The sequence below is a fragment of the Ovis canadensis genome, chromosome 1, assembly GCF_042477335.2.
Source record: "Ovis canadensis isolate MfBH-ARS-UI-01 breed Bighorn chromosome 1, ARS-UI_OviCan_v2, whole genome shotgun sequence".
In the NCBI taxonomy this organism is placed as follows: domain Eukaryota; kingdom Metazoa; phylum Chordata; class Mammalia; order Artiodactyla; family Bovidae; genus Ovis; species Ovis canadensis.
In genome coordinates, this window is record NC_091245.1 from 210,880,885 (window position 1) to 210,899,422 (window position 18,538).

Below are 18,538 nucleotides of genomic sequence, written 5' to 3' on the forward strand. Positions count from 1 at the left end.
GTGCTTTTGTTTATAAAGGTAATTGTTAAAAGCATCGTCAACTCTGTGTGTGTGTGTGTATGCATCAGACTGTTAGACTGTTTAATAAGCCTGGAGGGTGATTCTACTTCCATATGTTGGGAGCTGGTTTTTTTTTTTTTTTAAGTGGTGTGTTTGATTCCTCTTTGTCTTCAGTTTTGGGGCTACTTGCCAGGTCTGAGTCTCTAGGAGAAGCTCTACTCAATTTTCTATTATACATATAACCAGTGGAGATGATATATTTTAATTTCAGTCTATAATCACTTTTTTTTTTTGGTCAGTAACTCAGGAAAAGTCTTATGAGAGAATGTTTTTGGTTTACTCACTTCTCAGGTTGGGATCTTGATTATTTTAAATACTTTAGATTTAAATTATTTTAAATACTTTAGATAAGACTTTTCCTTATCTATTTGTTGTTATTCAGTCACTCAGTCTGTTTAACTCTTTGAACTGAAGCACGCCAGGCTTCCCTGTCCTTCACCATCTCCTGGAGTTTGCTTAAACTCATGTCCATTGAGTTGGTGATGCCATGCAACCGTCTCATCCTCTGTTGTCTCCTTCCTGCCTTCAGTCTTTCCCAGCATCAGGGTCTTTTCCAATTAGTTGGCTCTTTGCATCAGGTGGCCAAAGTATTGGAGCTTCAGCATCAGTCCTTCCAAAGAACACCCAGGACTGATCTCCTTTAGAATGGACTGGTTGAATCTCCTTGCAGTCCAACGGACTCTTAAGATTCTTCTCCAACACCACATTTCAAAAGCATCAATTTTTCGGCGCTCAGCCGCTTTAATGGTCCAACTTTCACATCCATACATGACTAGTGGAAAAACTTTCCACTAGCTTTGACTAGACGGACGTTTGTCGGCAAAGTAATGTCTCTGCTTTTTTAATACACTGTCTAGGTTGGTCATAGCTTTCCTTCCAAGGAGCAAGCATCTTTAAATTTCATGGCTGCAGTCAGCATCTGCAGTGATTTTGGAGCCCAAGAAAATAAGGTCTGTCTCTGTTTCCATTGTTTCCCCATTTATTTGCCATGAAGTGATGGGACTGGATGCTATGATCTTTGTTTTTTGAATGTTGAGCTTTAAGCTAACTGTTTCACTCTCCTCTTTCACCTTCATCATGAGGCTCTTTAGTTCCTCTTCACTTTATGCCATAAGGGTGGTGTCATCTGCATATCTGAGATTATTGACATTTCTCCTGGCAATCTTGATTCCAGCTTGTGTTTCATCCAGCCCAGCATTTTGCATGAGGTACTCTGCATATAAGTTAAATAAGCAAGGTGAAAATATACAGCCTTGACGTATTCCTTTCCCAATTTGGAACCAGTCTGTTGTCCCATGTCTGGTTCTAATTGTTGCTTCTTGACCTGCATACAGATTTCTCAGGAGGCAGGTAAGGTGGTCTGGTATTCCCATCTCTTGAAGAATTTCCCACAATTTGTTGTGATCCACACAGTCAAAGTCTTCAGCATAGTCAGTGAAGCAGAAGTAGATGTTTTTCTGGAATTCTCTGCTCTTAGTCTGCCTAGCTATACCCAGTGAAGACCTTTTCTTTAGTGGATGACTATCTGACTGGTTTTCCATCTCCTGTCATTATTTTCCATATTTTTCTTTTCCCCACATGGGATTCACGATGCTTTATAAAATGGTTTGCCACTTACCTTATTTCTGTCCTTTATTAATGATTGTGGGTGCAAAGGACTACAGGAGGGCAAGTAGTCTGATAACTTTGTTTTCTCCCAACCAAAATAAATGCCCATAGAGACTTTGCCTCTCTGCTTTTGAGCATGCTGTTAGGTGTATAGTTTGAGGGAGCTACTTAGTAAATTATGCCTCATGCAACAATATTGCCCTCCAGAATTCACAATTTTTGTAGCTATATATCCATAGAGCCATTTCCAATAACCAGATTGGCCACTTCTTGAGATCTTCCTCCTTCAAAGCATTTTATTAGGATTTACCATATTAGGTTTCATCTGAGGGTATCCTTTTGCCTCTTTTTACTCTTATCAGCCCCTGGACTTGTCTGGAAGTAGTTTATAATCCACTAGTCTCTTCTGGATGTAGTTTTTTGGTTGGGGGAGGTATATTCTCAGGAATACGACAGTTGTCAGATGAGACAAAAACATCAACAGAAAGTCTGTTTAATCAAAATATTCTCCCTCGTTAGTGACAGAACTAATAAAAATGGATCAGGTAGGGGCTCTCCAAGAAACAGAATCAGGCATGACTTTCTTAACAGAAGAGAATCCACTTTGATCTAAGCCATTTTGTGCTTGAACAGGTCTCAGTAATTGATGCTCTAAGGGAACAAAGTGGTCATTTATGGATGTGAGAGTTGGACTGTGAAGAAAGCCGAGCACCGAAGAATTGATGCTTTTGAACTGTGGTGTTGGAGAAGACTCTTGAGAGTCCTTTGGACTGCAAGGAGATCCAACCAGTCCATTCTAAAGGAGATCAGTCCTGGGTGTTCTTTGGAAGGAATGATGCTAAAGCTGAAACTCCAGTACTTTGGCCACCTCATGTGAAGAGTTGACTCATTGGAAAAGACTTTGATGCTGGGAGGGATTGGGGGCAGGAGGAGAAGGGGACATCAGAGGATGAGATGGCAAGATGGCATCACTGACCTGATGGACGTGAGTTTGAGTGAACTCCGGGAGTTGGTGATGGACAGGGTGGCCTGGCGTGCTGTGATTCATGGGGTCGCAAAGAGTCAGATATAAAGGAGTCTGACACGACTGAGCGACTGAATTGATACTGAACTGATAATGGAACAAATGGCAACCCACTCCAGGTATTTTTGCCTTGAGGGTTCCATGGACAGAGAAGCCTGGAGGGCTGTGTAGTCCACAGGGTCACAAGAGTCAGACACTTAGTGACTAAACCAAGGGAACAAAAGAATGTCAGGCAAGAGAAGTAGCAATAGCAAAGATAATGTATCAGTTTTAAAGACTACCAGTTTTGTTTCATTGGTGAAGATTAGCCCAAAGGGCTCGAGATCAACTAGAACCTAAGGGATGATGATATTGACCTTTTCTGACCCTTGTGACTTTAGTCAACTAAAATTTAGTCTCTGTAGACCAGCCAGGCCCCTTCATGAATCTGCATGAACCCTTAGCTTAAAACTGCCTTAGTTTTGCTGCTGGGGAGATAACTGCTTCGGGAAAGATCCCCTGTGTTCTCCTTACCTGCTGTAAGTAGTAAATCTTCCTTCCAGTTTTTAAGTTGGTTGTGTCTTCTGGTGCAACACCCACCAGGAGGTGAACCCGGTTTTCAAGTAACGCTAATCAGTTTTCATTAAAGAACGAAAAGTTCTTGTTTTTAGCGACAGGCTTGAAAGGCAGGGAAGGCTGCTGTGATATTTTTCAGAGATGAAAATTTTGTGGTTGTTGTTTAGCAGAAGAAAAGTAATTTTCCCTCTTACCTTTCTGAGCTCTCGGCTGGGATGTCCTGTAATAAAAGATGAACAGGAGGAAAACAGAAGTATATTGTGAGATACCCAGGGAAAAATGAGTAACGCCCTGAGGTACCCAGGCCACCAGCTTAAATACCATCTTCAGCTAAAGACAGAAGGAAGTTTGGGAGGTTAGAGGGTGGAAACCAGTCTTGAGAGGTTCCTAGGAAAAGCAAGGGTAAGGTTTGATGTGCAGATTGAAGACCTTGCCTTCTCCAATGATAAGACTTGTCATTTGGAGTCATCCCTCACTTATGATACCAAGAAGTACCCTTAAAGTTGGAGATTCCCTTCGTAGATGTTACTTTCCATTTCAAAGGGGGTAACTTCTACTGTTGTTTTCAGAGTTGCTCTCGTGTCTGTTTTTTCTCAAAATAATCCTCCTGCCCAAGAGGCATATTTTGGGGTGGCATATTTTGCTACCCTTCACTGGGTGCAAGCATCACAAGGGTTCTGATTTTGCTGTTGGGAAATTTTCTCAGAAAGTCCATTGCCTTATAATTGCCCCCTTATTTTCTATTATGCCTTAAACTTATGCTTAAACTTAGCTGAAGTTTAAGTTTTCTATTAAATAGAATATGAAGTTTACTATTAAATATGAAGTTTTCTGTTATGCTTAAACTTAGCTGAAGTCATTGGGCATGAGACTTGAGAATTCAGAATTCCGTATGAGGATATAGACTCAGATAAAGACAAGTCTGTTTGAAAGTTCCTCAAAAAAGGTCTGTAAGTGATGGTGAAACATAGAATCAGGGAGTTTTTTCTTTTTTTTTCTTAAAGGGAGAGACTTGAGTGTGTAGCCCCTAATGGAACGGATGCAGTTAGAAGTGAAATGCTCCCCACAGGGTGTTTGTTGAATGAAAATGAGGATGTATGACTTTACAGTAGACACACTAGCTTTCAAAGCCTGAATACACTGATCAATCGTAGCTTCACTAATAGCAGCATAGACAGTAAGTTCATTCTGATGTAATATGAAGTCTAGTCTCACCTAAGAGTATTCTTGCCAAACACATTTAGCTTGAATATCATCTAGCCTGTAGATGTAACTTCTTCCAATTTATAGATATTACAGAGGATAGAGAAGTGATACCATGAAGAAGTTAACAGAATGTGAGATGTTCTACAGGATAGGTCTCTCCAATAACTCTATTATCATAGAGAAAAAGGAAAGCAGGAGATGGATTCTTCTAGATGGAGAGATTTAGGAAATATAACTAAATGTATTATAGAGTCCTTAGTTGGATCTTGATTTGAACAACTCTGACATAAAAGACCTTGGTGTGATAATGGGGGAAATTTGAAAATGGACTGGGTATTAGTTACTAGATAATTGTTAATATGGGAGGTTTGTTACTGGTATTAAGGTTTAGTAGGAAAATGTCTTGATATTTTTGGAAATGTGTACTGAAATATTTTAAAGTAGTTTGATATCTGTGTTTTAAAAAATTTATGGAAGTATAAAAATTTATTTTATTTATATTTGATTTATAATGTGTTACTTTCTGCTATATAGCACAGTGATTCAGTTATACACAAATGTATATATTGTTTTTCATGTTCTTTCCCATTATAGTTTATCACAGGGTATTGAATATAGTTCCCTATGCTATATAGTAGGACCTTGTTGTTTATCCATATATAGTTTGTGTCTGCTAATCCCTAACTCCCAATCCATCCTACCCACGCCTCTCCCCTTTGGCAGCCACAAGTCTCTTTTCCTTGTCTGCAAGTCTGTTTTTGTTTTGTATTAATAGATAAGTTCATTTCTGTCATATTTTAGATTCCATATATAAGTGATATCTTAAGGTATTGTGATATCTTATGGTATTTGTCTTTCTCTGTCTGACTTATTTCACTTAGTATCATAATCTCTGGGTCCATCCATGTTGCTGCAAATGGCATTACTTTATTCTTTTTTTGGCTGAGTAATATTCCACTGTAGATATGTAGCATATTTTCTTTATCCATTGATGTCTGTGATTGACTTTAAAATACTTCAGCAAAAGGAACAAAAGTTGGAACAAATACAGTAACAATATTAACAATTTGTAAACCTTCATGGTGGACATTATGGATGTCCGTTATACAGATTTCTCTGCCTCTTTCTGTGTTTGCAATTTTTCTAAATAAAAAGACAAAAACAGTTGAGAAAAGTGAGAGTTTCATGAACTAGGTGAAAAGGGATAATCAGAAGTATAAGGTTACTAAAAAGATAGGGATAGATAGAATTTAAATCTCAGGGGGAAGAATTGACCCAAATGACAGAAAACTCAGCTCCTCTATCATGAGGAGGAGGAAGCTCCTTCTGTTAAGGAAGGAAACTCCTTTTGTTAAGCTTCTATTAAAGAAGCTCCTTCTTCCCTTCTATTATGAGAATCGTTGATACTGAGCAGACGCAATGGGTGAAAAGCTGCATAGAGTAGCCAGCTAAAAAGCTTGCTTGTATAAACTTGTAGTAGAACTAATGTGCCCTCCCCTGTTTGACTTTTCAGTCAGTGTTTGGTGGTTTGAGCGCTGACTGAAAGAAAGGAGGGTGTTGGGGTTGTTGAAGCTGTGATTTTTGTCTGTTGAATGTGACCAAATAGAAGGGCAGGGGAAACTAGGGTGCTGGCAGAGTTGTCCGTGAAGTGCTGGACCTGGAATCTAGCCTGAGTGAGAAGGAAAGTGCAACTTGGAACTCGAAGATGAGAAAGTTCTAGAGATCTAATGCACAGCATAGTGATTGCAGTCAGCCATGCTGTGTTATGTACTTTAAAGCTGCTGAGAGACTAGACCTTAAATATTCTCTCCATAAAATAGAAATGATAATTATGTGATGCAAGAGAGGTGTTAATGCTTTGGTGGTGATCATATTGCAAAATACCAAATCAGCACGTTGTACATCTTAGATTTACACAAGGGGTAAAGGGGTCCAGTTGGGTGCATATGTGCTATCAGTGAAGGTTGTTCTGAGAACTAACATTTGAATCGAGGTAAAGGTGCAACAAATGAAAATATCAAGGGCGAGAGGCTTCCAGGCAGAGGTAAGAGCAGGTGCTGAGACTGAAGCTGGAGCCTGCCTAGTGTGTTCACTAAGAAAACTTTGTAATGTTAAGAAGGCTTTTGCGTGTCTGGACCAGAGAGAGGGGGAAGAGGGAGCAGAGATATCATGTTAGAGGGATATATAACAGATTGTGTAAGACTCTGCATTGATGTTGTTGTTTAGTTGCTAAGTTGTGTCCAACTCTTTGTGACCCCATGGACTGTCTCCCACCAGGCTGCTCTGTGCATTGGATTTCCCAAGCAAGGAAACTGGAGCAGGTTACCATTTCCTTCTCCAGGGAATCTTTCTAACCCAGGGATTGAACATGCATCCCCTGCATTGCAGACAGATTCTACTGCTGAGCCACCAGGGAGGCATAAAGCTTTGTAGGTCAAGATAAACAGACTTTACGCTGAGTGGAGTGAAAAGGTATTGTAGAATTTCAAGCAGAAGAGTGACTTGTATTTTCAAAGGATCACTAGTTTGCTGTGTTTAGAATAGACTGGAGAGTGGGCAAGGGAGATAGGAAGGAGACCCGGTGAATGATAGTGGTGACTTAGACCAAGGTTGGAGAAGGCAATGGCACCCCACTCCAGTACTCTTGCCTGGAAAATCCCATGGATGGGAGAGCCTGGTAGGCTGCAGTCCATGGGGTCGTGAAGAGTTGGACACGACTGAGCAACTTCACTTTCACTTTTCACTTTCACGCATTGCAGAAGGAAATGGCAGCCCACTCCAATGTTCTTGCCTGGAGAATCCCAGGGACGGGGAAGCCTGGTGGGCTGCCGTCTATGGGGTCGCACAGAGTCGGCCACCACTGAAGCGACTTAGCAGCAGCAGCAGACCAAGGTAGAGTAGAGGTAATCAGAGTTGGTCAAATCCTGGATGTTTTTTGAAAGAATGCCTGACATGATTTGCTGGTGGATTAGAGGTAGGATATAAAAGAAACCGAACAGAGAAGTTAAGGGTGACTCCCAGGTTTTTGGCTTAAACAATTGAAAGGACAGAATTGCCATTTACAGAGATGAGAAAGACTTCAGGATGGTGGGGGGTTCACTTTTGAAGTAAGTTGAGGTGCCTTTTAGGCATCTAGGTCCGAATGTCTCTTGGTATCTTTGGAACTGTTGTAAAGTGTTTCTCACTGGACTCAGTTCTAGTACTAATTGTCTGTAATTTAGTCTTGAATACTACTACTCAGGGTGTCTCTTCCATCCTCTCATCCCATTCCTCCATAAAATCTTTAGTAAATAATCTAGGTCTGTATTTACTAAGCCATTTTAAGTTCTAGTAGTAATGATTGAATTTGAGATCAGAAGAACCAATTATATGTCAGTATTTAAAAAGTAGGTTAATATGTAAACAGAGAAGTGAATCAGTCTTCCTCTTTCTCTTTTGTACAGGGCTTTGATTTGCTAGTTTCTACCGTGAGGAAATTCAAGGATGAGTGAGCTGGAACAACTGAGGCAGGAAGCCGAGCAGCTACGGAATCAGATCCAGGTAAGAGCAAACTTTTTCATTTTGAAACTGTATTAACACTTTTATGAACTACTAGTGATGAACAGTGGAGAAGGCAATGGCACCCCACTCCTCCTCTTGCCTGGAAAATCCCGTGGATGGAGGAGCCTGGTGGGCTGCAGTCCATAGGGTCGTGAAGCGACTTAGCAGCAGTGATGAACAAAATTTGAATATTAGTTTGCATATATTAAATAATTTTTGAAGTGAGAAATGGTCACTTTGTTTTTATCATGCCTCTAAAGAACACCCCAAAAGTCATTTCTAACAAATACCTATGTGGACCAGTGACCTCTCTGTCCCTAAGAGGTTAATATTGTACATGTAATCCCTGCTGACATCATCCTCTTCTACTCACCTAATTAGTGCTTTTGAACTGTGGTGTTAGAGAAGACTCTTGAGAATCTCTTGGACTGCCACTAAGTCACTTCAGTCATGTCCGACTGCAAGGAGATCAAACCAGTCAATCCTAAAGGAAATCAACCCTGAATATTCATTGTAAGGACTGATGCTGAAGCTGACGCTCCAATACTTTGGCCACCTGATGTGAAGAGCTAACTTATTAGAAAAGACCCTGATGCTGGGAAAGACTGAAGGCAGGAGAAGAGGATGACAGAAGATGAGCTGGTTGGATGGCATCATCAACTCAATGGACACGAGTTTGAGCAAGCTCCAGGACATGTTAAGGACAGGGAAGCCTGGAGTGCTGCAGTCCATGGGGTCTCAAGGAGTCGGACAGACTGAACAACAACAATACAATGAGGCAGATATTATATTGTAATATACTACAAAATTAATCTCTAAAATGTTAGATTGCAGAAAAATATTAAAAGTAATTAGTGGCCAAATGCTGCTTCTAAGTCGCTTTAGTTGTGTCCAACTCTGTGACCCCATGGACTGTAGCCCTTCAGGCTCTTCTGTCCTTGGGGTTCTGCAGGCAAGAATACTGGAGTAGGTTGCTGTTTCCTGCTCCAGGGGATCTTCCTAACCCAGGAATCAAACCCGTGTCTCTTTTGTCTCCTGCATTGTCTGGCGAGTTCTTTACCACTTGCGCCACTTGGGAAGTCCAGTGGCATAATAAAGACAAGTCTGTCTGCTTTACTCTTGGAAGTCAACTCAAAACAGTAACGAGCATGAGGAACAAATACAACTTCATCTTTAACAAAATTTAAAAACACTCAGAACTTCAACCCTAATATAAGGAGGGAAAGTCATCAAATATCAGGGTGTGGACAGGCTCTAAAAGGAGAATTCTGAGGCTGTGAATCTTATATTCCCACAGGGACAGCATCATTCCTTTCTTTTGGAACAATGGAAACATGCTTCTCTGGACTGAGGAATAGCAAGGAAGGCAGAGATAAAAAGGAAAGGGTATAGACATGCCATCTTTTAGGAAGCTCTTGGTGAGCAGGGTAGAGGAGAGACTAAATTGTGTATAGTGTGGTGCTACCTACTTTCCACAGGGAAAAGTAAGAGTTAACTTGTAAATGAAGAACCTCATTATGAAGCAGGAAGAATCCAAGTTATTAGTAACTTGGAACACTCCTGTGATCCTCCAGTATGAGCGATATGAATCTTTTGCAGCAGTAATTTCAGAATACTTACCTAATTTAAAAGTTAAGATTTAAAAAAAAAGGAACAATTATAGGATCTATGCAGAGGTATTACAGGAAGGAGAGGAAGGGAGTAGAAAAAACAAGGGGTGGGTAAAGAACAGTCAGCAGAAAAATGTTGATATGAGTGGATTAAAACTATAACCAGTCTTCAGTTCAATTGCTCAGTTATGTCCGACTCTGCGACCCTGTGGAGCGCAGCATGCCAGGCCTCCCTGTCCATCACCAATTCCCGGAGTTTACCAAACTCATGTCCATTGAGTCGGTGATGCCATCCAACCATCTCATCCTCTGTCATCCCCTTTTCCTCCCGCCTTCAGTCTTTCCCAGCATCAGGGTCTTTTCCAACAAGGCAATTCTTTGCCTCAGGTGGCCAAAGTATTGGAGTTTCAGTTTCAACATCAGTCCTTCCAATGAACACTTAGGACTGATATTCTTTAAGATGTACTGGTTGGATCTCCTTGCAGTCCAAGGGACTCTCAAGAGTCTTCTCCAACACCACAGTTCAAAAGCATCAATTCTTTGGTGCTCAGCTTTCTTTATAGTCCAACTCTCACATCCATACATGACCACTGGAAAAACCATAGCCTTAACGAGATGGACCTTTGTTGGCAAAGTAATGTTTCTGCTTTTTAATATGCTGTCTAGGTTGGTCATAACTTTGCTTCCAAAGAGCAACCAGTCTTATTCCCAGGAATTCAGGAAGTTAATGATTTAGGTGTGAATGAGAACTCTGAGTGGATACCTTAGGTGTCTAAACAAAGCTGTCAAAGGGGGATTTATTTTGCCTGGGATGATCAGAGAAGGCTTCATAGGCTAATCTGTGAGTTAGATGTTGCTGCCACCACCAGAATGGATTTTCCAGCATCTCTTTATCTCACTTGTTCCAGATCCTGAGCAGGAATGACTGACTGGCCAAGCATATTGGTCATATGGCCATCTCATTTTTTAAAATTCTGTTCTCTGTATCTGTAAGCTTGGGTGTTTTTTTGTTTGTTTGATTGAGCGTGTGAGATTGTATGGTATTTGTCTTTCTCTGTCTGACATATTTCTCTTTTAGTGTAATGCCCTCAAAGTCCATCCATGTTGTCAGCACAAGTGGCAAGATATTCTTTTTTATGGCTGAGTAACATTCCACTGTGTGTGTGTGTGTCCTTTCATCTGTCAACAGATACTTGGTTGTTTCCTTATGTTGATTATTATAAATAATCTGCAGTGAACATGGGGATGAGTATATCTTTTTAAGTTAAGGTTTTTGTTTTCTTTAGATAAATACCTAGAAGTGGAACTGCTAGATAATATGGTGGTTCTTTTTATAATTTTCTGAGGAACCTGTATACTAATATACTATTTTCCATAGTGGCTGCACCAATTAACATTCCCTAACTAACAGCACTCAAGTTTTCCTTTTCTCCACATCCTCATTGACACTTGTTATTCTGTCTCTCTTTAAAATTTTTTTTTGTTTTTCTGTTTTTAATTTTTATATTTTGGCTGCACTATGCAGCATGTGGGCTCTTGGTTCCCCAGTCAGGGATGGAACCCATGCCCCCTGCATTGCAAGCACAAAGTCTTAACCTCTGGACCCCTAGGGAAGTCCTTCTCTTCTTTTTGATGATAGCCATTCTGACAGATGTGAGATACTGTCTCATTGTGGTTTAAATTTTCATTTCCCTGGTGATCAGTGATTTGAGCAAGTTTTCACCTATCTGTTGACCCATCTATATGTCTTTTTTGGAAAAATGGTGTAAGATAGTGGTCCAGTTTCATTCTTTTGCATGTAGCTGTCCAGTTTTCCCAACACCACTTATTGAAGAAACTGTCTTTTCCCCACTATATATTCTTGGCTCCTGAGTTGTAAATTAATTGATCATAAATGGGTGGGTGTGTTTCTGTGCTCCCTATTCTGTTTCATTGATCTGTGTGTCTGTTTTTGTGCCAGTATGATATTATTTTGATTACTATAGATTTGTAATATGTTAATGCCTGGAAATCAAGGCATGTGATACCTCCAGCTTTGTTCTTTCTCAAGACTGCATTGGCTGTTTGGGGTCTTTTCTGGTTTTATACAAATCTTCGGATTATATGTTCTGTTCCTTTGAAAAATGGTATTGGGATTTTGATAGAGATTGCATTGGATATAGGTTGTTTCTGGTAGCATGCGCGTTTTAACAGTATTCTTCCAGTCCAAGAGCACAGAATGTCTTTTCACTTATCTGTGTCACCTTCAGTTTCTTTCTCAGTGTCTGAGTTTGCGGGGTACAGGTCTTCTGTGTGCTTAGTCTCTCTGTTGTGTTCGACTCTTTGTGACCCCATGAACTGTAGCCTGCCAGGCCTCTCTATCCATGGGATTTCCCAGGCAAGAATACTGAAGTGGGTTGCCATTTCCTACTCCAGGGCATCTTCCTGACACAAGGATTGAACCTGCATCTCCTGTGCCTCCTGCATTGGCAGGCGGATTCTTTACCATTGCACCCTCTGGGAAGCCCACAGGTCTTTACCTTCTTGGATAAATTTAGGTGATTTATCCTGTTTGATGTATCTGTAAATGGGATTGTTTTTTTAGTTTCTCTTTCTGATGGTTCATTATTAGTGTATAGAAATGCAGCAGATTTCTATATACTTATTTTGTATATTTCTGTGTAATTGTATGTTTATATATTTTTATATATATGCAACTTTACCAAATTCCTTTATTAGTTCTTAGTTTTTGATTGAGTCTTTAGTGTTTTCTGTATGTAATATCATTTTATTTGCAAGTAGTGATAGTTTTACTTCTTCCTATCAAGTTTTAATGCCCTTTGTTGTATTTCTGTTTGGGTTTGCAATACTATGCTGAATCACAGTGGCAAGAGTGGGCATCTTTGTCTTGCTCCTGATCTTAGAGGAAAAGCTTTAAGCTTTCCACCATTGAGTATGATGTTATATATGCATGGTGCTGTATACGTCATATTTATCATGTTGAGGTACATTCCATCCATGTCCACTTTGTTGAGAGGTTTTTTTTAGCCATAAATGGATATTGAATTTTGTCAAAAGCTTTTTCTGCATGTGTTGAGATAACTGTATGACATTTATCCTTCATTTTGTTAATGTAGTTATATCACATTGATTTGTAGGTGTTGAACTGTACGTACATCCCTTGAAGAAATCCCATGTGATCATGGTGTGTGATCCTTTTGATGTATTGTTGAATTCGGTTTGCTAATACTTTGTTGAGGATTTTTGAATCTATATTCATCATGGATGTCAGCGTGCAGTTTTCATTTCTTGTGATGTTCTTGTCTGAAGCGCTTGGCCGATTATTTGGTCACATGTCAATTTCATTTAGTTCTCGTAGCGACCCTGTGAGGTAGATGGTCCTACTTCATTTCGTAGTTGAGGAAACTGAGCCTCAGTGAGATTAAGGAACTTGTGAAGGTGACATAACTTTGAGGTGGTAGGTTCAGGACTCAAGCCAGGTGTATTTTGGTTCCAGAACCGGTGCCATGGGTACCACTATGAACCTGCCTCCCAGCCGGGTCTAACGTCTGGCTTTGTAGCCTGTGCTATAGCCACATGAGTTTCTTGTCATTCCCTGAGCATGCACAGCTCTTTTCCGCTTTCTTGCTTTTTTCCAAATCTTTTACTTTGCTTGCAATTATACTTCCTCTGCTCTAATTTTGCTCCTGGGGCTTCTATTCATTGAATCCTAGTCTTCCTCTAAAAAGCCACCTCAAAGTCCTCCACTTGTATTTCTTTTTCTTTTGCTGGAAGGCAGCATGGCCTGGTGGAAAAGTGCATGGATTCCGTCTTTTAATTATTTTGTGATCAGGACATATTTACAGATTTTTTGATGCTCAGTATCTTTGCTGTAGAGTATGAATACTAAAGCCTGCTATGTAGGTTTATGGAGAAGAGTGAAACAAATGACACGTAAAGGATTTAGACCAGTGCCAGTAAGTGGCAGTTCTTTGTACAGCTTTATAGATTTGTGTTATAGGGTTAATTGCAGCTTGCTTTGTATTATAGTTCCTTGTGCATGTTTGCTTCCACCACCTGTGTCTGACTGGAAAATTCTGTGTCTTAATCATCTTTATATCTCACCAGCATCCAAGTAGAATGTCATGAGCATATAGCTCACTGAATCATCTTACATGATTTCAAGTAACCACATATATGTAAAATACCACATACTTTTCAGTTTAATGTCATGCTATAATTAAAAATCCTTTCTTCCTTCTTTCCTTTTTTTCTCTCTTAATTCCAGAAATATAACTTAACTGTATGTTTAACTAAGATATAAACACATGATGTAATAGAACTGTATGCTATTTGGTACAGTACATGATTCATTAAAAAAGTTTGTGTTTTATATTTGAGTATCATTGATTAACCGTGATTCATTTTAAATTGAAAAAAACAAATAGAAAAAACATAGATTTTCTTTTGTAATTTCTGCTTGTTTGGAGTGAGAAGCAGCACTTTTCTCTTACTTTGCACAAAGATGTTAATATCAGAGCTTGCATTTCTTAAGATGAACAGTAAGAAATTCGGCTGTTAATTGGGAATGAACCCCTTATATTCAGTTTTATAGTGAATATAACTGTTCATTAGACCAAGTTCAATAATGTTCACTTGCAGTGTTTTAATTGTGTTGTTAATATTAAGGCTAGCTCTGTGAGGGCAGGGATTTTTGGTCTGCTGCTGTTTCCATGGTACCTAGAGTAGTACCTGACACAGTGTACAGCAGACATTTTTTATTGAATGACTGAATTAAGAAAAATAACCTAAACAATGATAGTTCATTTTCATAAAGCTTAAAATCAGAGAGTTCTTTTTATAGAATTTAGTCTTCAACTGCACCATTTTTGGACATGGCTCAGGCCATCACTGTCATTTCTGAAAGTTCTTTTCATTGTAGGAGAGTGGGCTAAATTATTCCCTGCCAAATCAGGTTTCTAAACCCATAATTAAACTGAGAATGAGAGAATCAAATCATATGTTTGTGTAACTACTTATGAACACCTTTATATAGAAATATTCTAAGTGTTTATAAATAGGTCAAAGGCCACCAAAAAGATCATATATCCATTTAGCCTTTGTTGTAGGTGATAGGTGGCATTTTTCCCCTGAATGAATGGAACAAGTTGTCCTTTGGGGACATTAATTCAACAAATAGTGCCTGCAAAGCACAGTGGGGAAAAACAGAGTTGAAGACAATACTACCCTAACCTTTAGGGGAAAATGTTTGGAACAAATCTAGTTGGAAAAATGAATTGTGCTCCCCCATGTATATGGGGCTTCCCTGATAAAGAAAGTTGGTAAAGAATCTGCCTGCAATGCAGGAGACCCTGGTTTGATTCCTGGGTGGGGAAGATCTGTTGGAGAAGATCTGGGTTTGATCCCTGGGTTGGGAAGATCCCCTGGAGAAGGGAAAGGCTACCCACTTTAGTACTGGTTGGATCTCCTTGTGGTTCAGGGACTCTCAAGAGTCTTCTCCAACACCACAGTTCAAAAGCATCAATTCTTTGGTGCTCAGCTTTCTTTATAGTCAAATTCTCACATACACAATGACTACTGGAAAAACCATAGCCTTGACTAGACAGACCTTTGTTGGCAAATAGTAATATCTCTGCTTTTTAATATGCTATCTAGGTTGGTCATAACTTTCCTTCCAAGGAGTAAACATCTTTTAATTTCTTGGCTTCAGTCACCATCTGCAGTGATTTTAGAGCCCCCCAAAATAAAGTCAGCCACTGCTTCCACTGTTTCCCCATCTATTTGCCATGAAGTGATGGGACTGGATGCCATGATCTTAGTTTTCTGAATGTTGAGCTTTGAGCTAACTTTTTCACTCTCCTCTTTCATTTTCATCACAAGGCTCTTTAGTTCTTCTTCACTTTCTGCCGTAAGGTGTCATCTGCGTATCTGAGGTTATTGATATTTCTCCCGGCAATCTTGATTCCAGCTTGTGCTTCATACAGCCCAGTGTTTCTCATGATGTACTCTGCATAGAAGTTAAATAAGCAGGGTGACAATATACAGCCTTGAAGTACTCCTTTTCCTATTTGGAACCAGTCTGTTGTTCCATGTCCTGTTCTAACTGTTGCTTCTTGACCTGCATACAGATTTCTCAAGAGGCAGGTTAGGTGGTCTGGTATTCCCATCTCTTTCAGAATTTTCCAGTTTATTGTGATCCACACAGTCAAAGGCTTTGGCATAGTCAGTAAAGCAGAAGTAGATGCTTTTCTGGAACTCTCTTGCTTTTTCAATGATCCAGCGGATGTTGGCAATTTGATCACTGGTTCCTCTGCCTTTTCTAAAACCAGCTTGAACATCTGGAAGTTCATGGTTCACATACTGTTGAAGCCTAGCTTGGAGAATTTTGAGCATTACTTAACTAGCGTGTGAGATGAGTGCAATTGTGCAGTAGTTTGAGCATTCTTTGACATTGCCTTTCTTTGGGATTGGAATGAAAACTGACCTTTTCCAGTCTTGTGGCCACTGCTGAGTTTTCCAAATTTGCTGGCATATTGAGTGCTCAAAGCATCACCTTTCAGGATTTGAAATAGCTCAGCTGGAATTCCATCATCTCCACTAGCTTTGTTCGTAGTGATGCTTCCTAAGGCCCATTTGACTTCGCATTCCAGAATGTCTGGCTCTAGGTGAGTGAACACACTGTCATGATCATCTGGGTCGTGAAGATCTTTTTTGTACAGTTCTCCTGTGTATTCTTGCCACCTCTTCTCCCCACTAGTAGCCGCTAATTTGTTCTTTATTTTTAAGTCTTCCTTTTTGTTGTATTCACTAATTTGTTTTATTCTTTAGATTATACATATAAGTGATATCATGCAGTGTTTCTCTGGCTTATTTCACTTAGCATGATACCACCCAAGTCCATCCATATTATTGCAAATGGCAAAATTTCATTCTTTTTTATGACTGAATAGTATTCCATTATATGTGTATATGTGTGTATGTATTTTCTTTATGCATCTTCTGTTGGCGGGCATTTAGATTGTTTTCATATCTTGGCAATTATAAAGAATGCTGCTATGAACATTGGGATACATGTATCTTTTTAAAGTAGTGTTTTCAGGGGTTTTTTGGGATAAATACTCAGGAATGGAATTGCTGAGTCAAGTGGTGTGTCTGTTTTTAGTTTCAGTTTAATTTTATTATTGGGGTATAGTTGATTTACAGTGACCATGTTAATTCCAGGTATATAGCAAACTGATTATCTTTCTGTCAGGTTAGTTTTTTTCTCTCCCTCTGTTCTTATCTCATTGCAACACAAATTTAGAATGGTAGACTAAGTGGTTTAAAACAACAGGCAAGTTACAGCTCAAGCAGACAGAACTTTTATTAAACAGACACTCCCTAGACATGGGAGCAGGCTGACCCCAGAGTCAAAAGGCTTCCCTTTTTTATACTTTCCCTCTCCTCCTTTTGGTTCTGCCCAATGCAAAATAGGGCTTTAACCACCACCAGTCAGGAAAGGGAATGCAAATGGACATATTCAAGTCTGATTGACAGTTGCAGGCTATATAACAACAGGCTTTGTTGCACATGTCTTCCCATAATTCAGTCTGTTGTTACCAGATGTATGTATGTATGGAACATTAAGTTCAGTTCAGTCCAGTCACTCAGTCGTGTCCAACTCTTTGAGACCCCATGACTCGCAGCATGCCAGGAATCCTTAATGGCTTCCTAGCTGCCTAAGGTTACTTAAGTAAGCCCCTGTGGTTTTTTTGTATCCACTGTGTGCTTAAGGCACTGGTGAGAAGTTGGAAAAGTCTCTGTGGTTGTTTTTGTAGGATATCTGTGAGCTCCCTTGGGCATGTCTGCGATGGGGTTTAAAGGTTAGCTTGCATCCTTTTCACCTAGGCCGCCCCTCATCACTCATGCCTAACTTCCTACCTAACGTATCCAATCATTTTAAGATTCTTTTCCATATAGGTTATTACAGAATAATGAGTAGAGATTCGAGTGCTATGCAGTAGGTCTTTGTTGATGATCTAGTTTATATATAGTAGTGTGTATGTATTAATCTGAAACTCCTGATTTATCCCTCTCCCTTCATCTTTTCTGTTTGGGAAGCATACTTTTTTTTTTAAAGTCTGTGAGTCTTTTTCTGTTTAGTAAATAGGTTCATCTGTAATCATCTTTTTTTTTTTTTTGGGCCAGGCTGTGTAGCATGCAGGATCTTAATTCCCTGACCAGGGATTGAACCCATGTCCCCTGAAGTGGACAATCAGAGTCCTAACCCCTGGACCGCCAGGGGATTCCCTGTAATCTTTTTAGATTCCACGTATCAGTAATTATCATACAATATTTGTCTTTCTCTGTCTGACTTACTTCACTTAGCATGATAATCTCTAATCTCTGGGTCCATTGTTGTTGTTGCAAATGGCCTTATTTCAGTGTTTGTTATGGATGCATAATACTCCATTGTATATATATGTACCATCTCTTCTTTATCCATTTATCTATTGATGGACATCTAGGTTGTTTCCATGTGTTGGCTGTTGTAAATGGTGCTGCAGTGAACATTGACATGCCTGTATCTTTAAAAAAAATTTTTATTTATTTTTGGCTGCACTGGGTCTTTGTTGCTGTGTGCAGGCTTTTTCTCTAGTTGTGGCGAGCAGGGGCTGCTATCTAGTTGCAGTGCGTGGGTTTCTCATTGTGGTGTCTTCTCTTGTTGTGGGGCATAGTGATAGCTTAGGAGAACGATGTCGGATTCTTGATCGCCGAAGATTTAGCTTCAGGACCAGGGACCAGGCTTGATCACTCAGGAACTTTTGTGTAGCAGACTTTAAAAGTATAAAAGGGGACAGAGAAAACTGACATAGACATCAGAAGGGGGACAGAGAGTGCCCTGCTTCGCCCAGTCTGTGCAAGGGAGCTTTATACCTTGTTACAAAAAAGGGTT

General features: G+C 39.8%; 1 protein-coding gene across 3 annotated transcripts in view; it reads left to right on the plus strand.

Annotated features, from left to right (window-relative positions):
* GNB4 (G protein subunit beta 4) overlaps nucleotides 1-18,538 on the plus strand; it is a 70,592-nt gene that overhangs the window by 26,389 nt on the left and 25,665 nt on the right. For all 3 annotated transcript variants that reach the window (XM_069579760.1, XM_069579750.1, XM_069579770.1), the window contains one exon: nucleotides 7,897-7,993. In XM_069579760.1, coding sequence (XP_069435861.1) covers nucleotides 7,937-7,993 — 57 coding nt within the window. In that variant the 5' untranslated portion in view covers nucleotides 7,897-7,936. The remainder of the gene's footprint in view (nucleotides 1-7,896; nucleotides 7,994-18,538) is intronic.